The 10,487-nt window shown below is 34.9% G+C and overlaps 2 protein-coding genes across 3 annotated transcripts in view; both read left to right on the forward strand.

Annotated features, from left to right (window-relative positions):
• LOC134806769 (uncharacterized protein K02A2.6-like) overlaps positions 1-10,487 on the forward strand; it is a 238,280-nt gene that overhangs the window by 18,275 nt on the left and 209,518 nt on the right. The window lies entirely within an intron of this gene.
• On the forward strand, positions 622-2,495 carry LOC134789392 (lipopolysaccharide-induced tumor necrosis factor-alpha factor homolog). Its single transcript, XM_063760022.1, has 3 exons — positions 622-846; positions 1,684-1,942; positions 2,378-2,495. The coding sequence occupies exons 1-3, from the start codon at positions 840-842 to the stop codon at positions 2,478-2,480; spliced, it is 369 nt and encodes a 122-aa protein (XP_063616092.1). The 5' UTR covers positions 622-839; the 3' UTR covers positions 2,481-2,495.

Raw genomic sequence — 10,487 nt, forward strand, 5'->3', positions numbered from 1 at the left:
AGTATTTTCCTCTTATTGGTGTGGTGAACATTTTTGTGTTTCACTCGGAAGCAAAGTTTGTTTAACCCTCGTGCCATCCCCCAAGCCTCAACCCTCAAGATTTCACGTTATGGATCGCTTAGAAGCGAGTGATCCATAAAGTGAGATCCATAAAGCTCTAAGAAAACTCAGTGGTTCCTACCATCTCAACCTTAGAACTTTTTGTACTGAGACTGACTAAAATAGTAGCATGACACGTTGCTGTTCCTACGTTTCCGTCAAAATAAGATGGTAAAGGATTATGCACTAGGTACCTATACCTACATCTGTAAGCAAGTGAATTGATATTGATAGTGATCTTAAGAGGATATCGGAAATACAAATTTACTTCTTATCTGTATTACCCTGACTACCATAAAATAGCGTCGGCCTCAGAACTGTACGAAACAAGGGCTTAATATGTAAAAACATTAGATAACGTACGTACAACAAGCATAGTGTTATAAAACTATGTCATCTACTATAGGTACGAGTATAACTGCAACAACCGGACGCTCTTATCGCGTTCGTTGAGTAGGTACAAATTGCATGAGTCATCTGCGTTTCGCCATAATTTATTATTATTCTATAGAATCCCAGGCCTGCTGCCTGAGCTGTCGAAAAATCCGTTTTGATAAATATATCAGTTATATCCGATAATATTGTTATCACTGATTACGTACCTACATTTATCAGCAAAATGTCTTTTATGTCTCGCAGTACGGACGGGTTAACTCGGTTCAATATTACTATCTAATGTCTAGATACGTTTTTTTTTGCAAAAAAGTACAGAAGAAATTAGTGAATAAACTGCAGCTATCATGGAAAGTAAGTCTTAAAGTTAGTGGTATTTATCTAACTATAATGTCAAGACAGATATTTATTTTATCACAATTTCCTGTATATTTAAATAGTTTGTGGTACAGTTAGCGATATTTTTTCATGCCTTGACATGAAAGAAGAAAAAGAAAAACATTTTGTAAGCGTCTTTTCGGTTTTATATGAAATATAGATTAGGTTAATATTTGTAATAAGTACTTAAATAAATGGGCCCAATTTCTTGGACGTATTTTAATTTAATTTTATTTAGTATTAGTTTTTAGTTTTAATTTAGTTTTGTTTTATAGATAAGTTAGTTTATTTTTGTATTTAATGTTTAAACACAATAAATAAGAATATAATCGTCTTCAATGTTAAATACAAGGATTTAGCAAGGATTTGGACTAAGTCACATAATTTATATACTTATTACATTTTGACTTATTTAATATAATTTTAATTAATGTCATGTACCAGTGACCCAGTCTGTAGCTGAATATATGTAATAACTTCTTATCAACCGTCTCAGTTAAACGATAGACCTAAGTAATTGATCGATATCTCTCGTTTCCCGCTTCCTTACCTACTTGTCAGTGTTTGAGTAACTTTATACTTGGTTGGTTTATTTAAATATGTACACTGTATGTGTATTGTATAGAACCCGAGGAGAAATATTGCACATGCACATTGGTCTTTGCAAAAGGGTGTCAGCTAATTTCGGCATCCTAGATCGTTGTCCCACACTACACAGGTGTGTAACCTACTTTTTCTGTTACTATACAAACATTTTTCTTTCATTCTATACCTGCCTAAAATTTCAAAAAGGTAATAAAGGTTATATTTCAGGTAAAGGTCCCAATGGCTTTGACGCACCTATTTCATCAGAGCACCCCGCAGGGCCCCCTCCTTACTCTGGATACCCGCCAGGCCCGCCGCCGGTCCATGCCATTCATATGGCCCCAGGGGCAGTAATCATCCAGCAGAGCGTGGGGCCAGATCCTACGCAAACGACTTGCCGTTCTTGCAACCAGAATATAGTCACAAGGGTTGAACGCAAGGCATCGACGAGAACACACATTATTGCTGCTCTTCTTTGTATATTTCTGTAAGATCTTTACATGTTTTCCAAATATCACTTAGTAACACTCTGAATGTATTCGGTACGAAATAAGAGCTGTTTGTTATTTTCGTTCATTTTCTGATAAGAATACCTACATGACAAAATGGCCTGGTTCTTGGGAGTTTCTTTATAAACATTAACATAAATTATTTTCTGTGTATTGTTCAGTATTTAACTATCAACATAACCGGACATTAACATATTTATGACCACTAACAGCCTAGTTCAATACAAATTAAGGTGTTATTCCGATGGCAACTACAGCTTCCCTACTGTTCCGACATTACTTCTGCAGCCTTGATGCGGGCGCGGGCTTTTGCCAATTGGTGGACCTGTTGCCAGCACCCTACCAATGACTATTACTTTCAATATATTTTGTTTTGTACTCCAATAACTTGATATATGTTTTTTTAATTTTAGTTGCTGGCCTTGCGTATGCGTCCCTTACTGCATGGACTCTTGCCTCAACACTGACCACTACTGCACAAATTGTGGAGCTTTCATTGGAACCTACATGAGATAGACTTACTCCATAAGTTCTATTGTTGATTGAATAGGGACAAATAAGATTTCTTTGGTACCATATCATAGCGCCGGGCCAGTCTACTTTTATGGTTGAAATTATCTTCACCTTTAGACATAATTGTTTGTGATTAGAAAATTATCTATAAGAAATACATAATAAGCATAATATAGTCAGACCGTAAAAAGTCTGCAGCGATTTTGATAGCCCACGCAGTCCAAGTGTCATTTTAAACGTCAAACTTCTATGAAATTATGACGTATACATAACACTTACAGTGCGTGGGCTATCAAATCCGCTGCAGACTTTGTTTGGTGCGACTATAGGTACCTATAATAAGTTGACATTGTTTGGATGGTAGTTTTATCTTGTACATAATAATATTATCTTGTGAGCGTTTTGGGGTCACCTGTATGCCCGCAAGAGTTTTTCACAAATGAGGGCAAATCCGTCTGCAAGAAATTACTGGCGAAGCGAAATTATTGGCGATTTTTTTTATCCTCGGCTAGCACTAGATTTTTTAATGCTGGAACTAAAAGCACTCGTTGCTTATAGAGGAAGTTAACAATAGTGTACTCGAACTGTGAGTTTTAAGGTAAGATTCTGATAGCACCTGGAGCTGTATTATTGGTGCGGCATCACTGTCAATTTGCTTAATAAAATGAGTGACGGAGCTCGATACTGTTATCTGTCACTTTATAATCCAGTAATTTTGTCGAATTTTGTAACCTGGCTCTTTTGCGTCAAATCCGGTAGTTCTGATTTTTTGCAGACTTGTTTATGATGTTGGCCCAATGAATAATCCAAGTTTATGACTTCGAGCGCCGATGATTATTGGATCGTTCAACTCCGTCACCATTTAGTGGGAAACATACATACGCCCTTTTTGCAGTAGTCACAATCTGAATATAACCTTAATGCATATCTATGAAGACTAGTTATTTTTATAAAGCAATAAACGTAGGTATTTAAGTGCAGCTTTTTCGAAAAAATATTTTTTAATTTAGGTTTAGTTTGACATTGCTTTTGGTGGCTAGGAAAGAGAAAAGGTCCAACAGACTGTTCAACCACTACTAATGTATTATACGTTATTTGCAGACCATAAAAAATTACCAAAAAGATTAACGTAAACATTTTTGCATTGTAACTTAACAAATTAGTTAGGTAATTCTTATTCTGTAATTATAATTGATTTATAATTGTAGCAGAAATAAGAATACAATTTTATTGTAAGGGACTTCTAAAATAATATTAACTAAACAACATAACAAATATAAACTTTTATAAATATATTTGTATTTTTGCAAAGTTTCTAATTAAGTTTATTATTCCTAATTAATTTAGAAGTCATATTTATAATTAATCTTAACACTAGATACATTAATACTTAAGACGAAACAGGAGCTGAGTTTTAAATATTTTAGGTAAATATACCCGTCTCGCTAACGGAAGCGGCACCTAAAAGTAGTGCGATAAGGACAAGGCGAAAAATCCTGCGTAAAAATCTCAAAAATCGAGGTTTCGTACTCCTGTTTCCTCCTCCAAAACTTAACCAATCGTAACCAAATTTGGAAATCTAAATGATTATGAAATTGTCTGTGTCGGACCGTTTTGCTTTTTTGGCTAATTGATATCAGTTTTGAATGCCACGCCTCTCATTGCGGCATAGTCAATTAGGCCATTTTGGCCATTTTTGAAGGGCTCTAGCGCCTTAAAAAACAAAAATATCAAAAAAAGCAAAACGGTCTGACACAGATATTGACAATATTAATCTGTGTTGAAAAAATCATTGCTCTAGCTTCAAAAACCACGGAGGAAAACGAGGAGTACGTTTGTATGGAGAAATTACCACTCCCGTTGGCTCTTAACAATCGGTACATCTAATCTATGTGTATATAGTTTTTGTGTTTGTATATTATAGCAATACAATAAACTGTTTTCTTGGTCACATGCTTATTTTATTATTCGAAGAATTCGTACTCGACGCGGTCCCAGTACATGTCATCTTGAATCTTAAGTCATTGTCAATAGAGGTGACAGCAAGGTGTCGTCTATTGGGCATTAGTACGTTTACCTTATAGGTTTAATTAAATTTATCAGGACTTACTCTCGATAAGTGTTTTTATCACTGATATCTTGCTGTTACCAATCATGGTTCATGAGATACAGCCTGGTGACAGACAGACGGATAGTGGAGTCTTAGTAATAAGGTCCCGTTTATAACCCTTTGGGTACGGAACCCTAACAATGGTTGCAAGTGTAAAATAATTGAGAGCCCTTGACAAATATTTCCGCGTTTCAGTGATAAACATAAAGCATAGATTTTGAGGTTTAAACTAAAAAGGCCTAAATACACAAACATTTTGACAGTGGGCAATGTAATTCGGGAATTTACATTACCATAACTGTGGAATGTTCGCCTGCGGTATTTTCCACAGTTATAGCCACAGACGGAGGCCTGCGGTATTTTCCACAGTTATAGCCACAGACGAAGGCCTGCGGTATTTTCCACAGTTATAGCCACAGACGAAGGCCTGCGGTATTTTCCACAGTTATAGCCACAGACGAAGGCCTGCGGTATTTTCCACAGTTATAGCCACAGACGAAGGCCTGCGGTATTTTCCACAGTTATAGCCACAGACGAAGGCCTGCGGTATTTTCGGACCAGTATTGATCGTATGACCTTCAAGAAAAGAGCGTACTCCCATCTTAAAGGCCGGCAACGTGCTTGCAACCCTTCTGGTGTTGCGGGTGTCCATGGGCGGCGGTAATCGCTTACCATCAGGTGATCCGTCTGCTCGTTTGCCTCCTTTATCATAAAAAAAAACCATGAAAGGCCAGAAAAATCCAGATTGTCGTGGGCAAACCTCCGGATATCTTTGGTCGCGCTCTAAAATGCCAAAAAAAGTACCTAGGTAAAACACGATTTAAAATATTCTTCAATAAACTGATGCGTTGGATAACAATGGATGCGCTAAGCAAAAAAAAAGACAGATGTGATAATAATTATATTGAGAAATTCATGTTTTTTCCAAAAAAGAGGGCAAAGTTAGCCAACTAGAGGCCGTGTACGATTTTAGTCGCAAAAATGTAAAACTGATAGATTTTGACGAAGAAATTCTACACTTTTTGCTACCTAATAGAAATAACAAGTACTGGTTTCTATTAGCACGTCTTCTTATCTTGTACTTTTTCAGATCATTTTTTTTGAAAATAGACTCACTAAATTAGTAATGATTTTTTTTCTGATGGACGTTTAGGTAAACGCCCGTAAAATACAGATTTTAATGCTCTTATTCGTAAATTTCGTAAAGTTTGGACTGCTAAAAATGGTCATTTTGTATTACACATATCCTGTACTTGTACTTTATCAGACTACATTTTTGATATTATGACTTTGAAGTAGTGTAAATGAAAGTTAGACGACATCAATTTTCTCCAGAAATTACTTCAAAACAAGTGACAATTTCTTTGAAACTCGACTTAATTTCAACGTAATTTTGATTGCCCCTTCTCATCATGTATTACCGGTGACGCACGCTCGCGACCTCATTATTAAAAGCCAAGAAGAGAAAACGTGCTAATAGAAACCAATACTTGCTATTTAGATATTAGGTACGTAACAAAAGGTGTACAATTTCAACGACCAAATCCATCAATTTCACATTTCTGCTCTAAAATCGTAACTAACGAATTTACGTATTCCTAGTTAAGTTATAAGTCATTTTTAGGGTTCCGTACCAAAAAGGTACAAAAGGAACCCTCATGGTGCGACTCTGTCCGTCTGTCCGTCCATCTGTCACATCGCTAAATATCTCGACAACTACTTAAGCTATTATACTTAATCTTAACACTAATTATATTAACACGTAACATTGTGGTGTATAGGTAATTATGTATGTTTGAGTAATGTGTTTATTTATATTAAACCAATAACATGTTTTCTTGGTTACATGCTCATTTTATTATTAGAAGAAGCCCTTGGTTAAGTATCTTCGTTTTATTAAATATTTAATCTTAATCAAATTCAAATTCCAATTAGGTATTAATCAAATTTATCACGACTAACATTCGATAACTATTTTTTATCACTGATAGCTTGCAATTATCAACAACATACATGTGTCATATGCTCATATGTATTATGTATAGCGGGTGCGCTGACTCAGTTCATTGTTGTGATCGAGTTCCTAAATACATATATTATAGTAATAATATTAAAATCTGTGAAAATAACAGACATGGAGAGTAAGTTCTAGTATTTACTTGTATTTTTTTTCATCTAAACAAAACTTCATTTTTCTTCTTCATTCGTCATATTGTACCTTTTACTATCTATAGGTATTTCTCTTTATGAATTTACTTAAAAAAGCTTATTTATACAAAAAGACAATTAGTGTTATTTTGATATCACGGTGTATATTGATACTACCTGGCTATATAATAATTTCTAGGCAAATTACTGTCTTTTGTATATTATCTAGTGTGGAAACTGAACATGGTATGAGTAAATGTTATTTTTGAGTACCTATTCATTAGTTAGTAACATACCTACAGTGACATGTACCTACCTATATAAATAATACAATAAATAAACAAATTATGAGTATAAAAAGAGACGTAAAAACATATTCATCTTAAGACGAAACGAATCCTTTGTGAAATGTTAATTTTACTTTTTATGACTTACTAATAATGATTAGGAATAAGTTAGTGCTTATAAGAACTATATTTACTTTATACAATCATTAAACGACTTTGATGCAGCTAATTTCTCAGTCCACTCCGCAGGACCAGGACCCCCTCCTTATTCAGGATACCCACCAGGCCCACCATTGGGACCGCCGCCAGTCCAGGTCACACATGTGGTCCCTGGGGCAGTTATCATCCAGCACCAACCGATGGTTGGGCCCGACACCATGCTCGCAACCTGCCGTTCGTGCCACCAGAGTGTATTCACAAGGGTTAACCGGAGAGCTTCGACACGGACACACGTCTCAGCACTTCTTCTCTGTCTTTTTGGGTAAAATTTCACATGTTTTCTATTTTGTATCACTGTAATTATGAATGTACAGTCGACCTCAAAGATATGCTATACTTATGCACCTTGTTCCTTTGTATTAAGGCGAAAAATGTAACCAAATCTTTGACGTCGACTGTACAAATTCGGTGTGAAGTATTAAGAGGTGTCGATTAGTTTTATCTATGTTTACGATGAGGGATATGCGGAACCTTAGAATCAAGAAAATTTTATAAATATTGCCTGTTCTTTGGTATACAAGAATTCATTGAACAAGAAAACTAAACACTATTTTCTTCTTAGCGATGTTTCAAATCTGCTACGTAATATTATGTTGGCTTTTAGTTGACTTTTCCAATTTAAGGAAGGATTTTATAAATTTTGTTGCATTTATTCATGGACATATTTGATAGGAACACTAAAATGCTAATTAGACGTTTTTTTAATTAATAAATCAAGGTTATTTCGTGTTAAACGTTAAATGCATGAATGAAGGCCTGTTACACTTACCCCATAGCTACACTTACCTACGTACACTTGTTGACTGACCTTATCTATTTAAGTACTTATTCAGAAAAATGATTATAAATATTAATCTGGCCAGCAATATAGATATGGCCGCGACTATAAATAAACGTAATACTTATTTTACTCGTTAGGTACATTTTGTGCCAATTTTTCTAATGGAGCATTGGTATTATAAGTATCTTTATGCATTGTAAGAACTATCATACTCTATTGTACCCGTTTTTATTAGTGTTCCGTACAAAACTTTTTATTAATATCTTGTAAACTTGCGTTGATTTTATTTTATTTTTATTATTTATTACTAATACAGATAACATTCAACACATGATTACAATAAGATAAAAGTGGCAGGTTTTATATAGGAATACCATCCAAAGTAAATATGCACAGTAAGAAAAATAAATAACAATGAGCAAAAACTATCCTAAAATTATAAAAATAAGTTTTTGACAAAGATTTCATTTTTGGTACAAGCTTTTATCGCTGACTGTACTTTTCTTACGACAGACAACTAATACTCATCGAGACGATTCTAAAAACTCCTAACACAATTAGGTTGCGCTGTTTCATCACAGAGTTCCTATGACCACCTCTTGTCTCCGTCATCAGATCAGCTCGATGGTACCATAATATTGCATTGTCATCTGATTTATACATGCATGCAAAATTTCAGCTCAATCGGAAACCGGGAAGTAGATCAAATTTAACTTGCAAGATTTGATTACAGACAGACAGACAACGGTCAGGTGAAACTAAATAAAAGCTTGTAAAAAGAGAAGACAACTTAATTAATGCTGGCGGCTACCTTGCACAACGTATCAGCATTGCGATATAGCGAGGAAATGCCGCCAGCCTCCTTGGTACAATGCCTCAAGGGCCTATTTTAGATTTAAGCTACTTATTAATTTCCTTTGCTTAATTAATTAAAGGTTTTTTTTTGTTACTTACAGTTGCTGGCCTTGCGTATTCCTCCCTTACTGCATGGACTCATGTCTCAACACCGATCACTATTGCACAAATTGTGGAGCTTTTATTGGAACCTACATTGGATAGACTTGCTGTATATGGTTTTAAACTCGACATATGATAACTCAAGCCATGTCGAAAATGGAGCCACTACGCTGAAATATTTAAATGATTCACTCTCCACCTCCAGCAGTGTAAATATTAATTACGATTACGATTAGGGTTTCTGCTCGAGAATTCTCGAGGCGAGAAATCACGAGAAATTTGTCCTTTGTCGAGACGGAAAAAAAAACTCAATGCCTCGAGAACTCGAGAAATAAATCTCTTATGATAAGTAAAAAGAAAACACGCGTATAATACGTTATGTGTCTATAGTGTATTTCTTTAGGTAGTTAAATAAATGCATACAATCTTTTTATTACATTTTCAGGTACCTATTTAAAAGCTAAAACTGTTTGATCCATCTTTTATCGTTCTGGCTTCAACCGATTTTCATGTTTTGAAACTTTTGAACTACTACTCTGTAATGTCTAAGGAATTCGTCTCGTTTATAGGCTCATTACTTATTACTATTTATGTACTTCGTTTTTTTACCATTAGAAAAAATGTAAACAATCTCGACGTTTCTTTTAATTGAAAAACGCTTTTAAAAAGTGTTTTGCAACAAAAAGACACGTTAATTGACTTATCTTCTTTCTTATGCTAGAAAAAAAAACGAATTATAATATAAGGCCAGGCCATGTCATAACAAATATTACAAAATAAAATTACTATTGATAAATCAAATCATCCCGATATATTCTTATTAGCAAAATAGTACAATTTTAGCAGCTTCATTGTAACGTTGAGTAAGTATTAATATTACGAAGTAAAACTTCTGTAAGTTTGTCACATCGAGTTAAATTAATTGACTTGATTATTCTTTCCTAACAAAATACCATATTGTGGTTTGATTAGATTTTGTGAAATACCTAAAGAAATACACTATAGCATATCACACGGCCGGCGCGTACGCCTGCACCTATTGTTTTTTTTGTCTGTTGTTGAATTTTTGATTATTAAGTGCAATTTATGGTAAATAAATATTACCATTTGTTTGATTATTGATCTCACCTACGACTCCTATGAGTCTGATTTGTAATAAAACAAAAAAAATTAAATAACATGGTGTTTTTTTAAACTTTCAAAATTTCTCGAGATACTCGAGAAACTCGAGAAATCCTGGTCGAGAATTCCCGTGCCTCGAGAAATAAAAAAGGTCGAGAAACCAGAAACCCTAATTACGATGCAGAAGCGTACCTAGCTGTTGCAGCAACGGACAACAGGCAATGTCACTGTCAAGTTGCTGGCGTTGGCTCAATTCCATCGCGATTGAATGGGGTTGGCAACTGTCAAAGGTTTGCATAGATGCCATCATAGCTTGCCCCTTTTTTTATGAGATTTGGCTTAAAGGCATCCAACACCCTGGATTGGCATCCAGGGTGTTAGCGACG

This window comes from Cydia splendana, chromosome 3 (assembly GCF_910591565.1).
Source record: "Cydia splendana chromosome 3, ilCydSple1.2, whole genome shotgun sequence".
Taxonomy (NCBI): Eukaryota; Metazoa; Arthropoda; class Insecta; order Lepidoptera; family Tortricidae; genus Cydia; species Cydia splendana.

Bases quoted from the DNA above. Each gene is read 5' to 3' on its own strand.
- LOC134789392 (XM_063760022.1), top strand. The intron at 1,943-2,377 runs GTAAGATCTTTA...TTTTAATTTTAG, and splicing joins GCTCTTCTTTGTATATTTCT to TTGCTGGCCTTGCGTATGCG.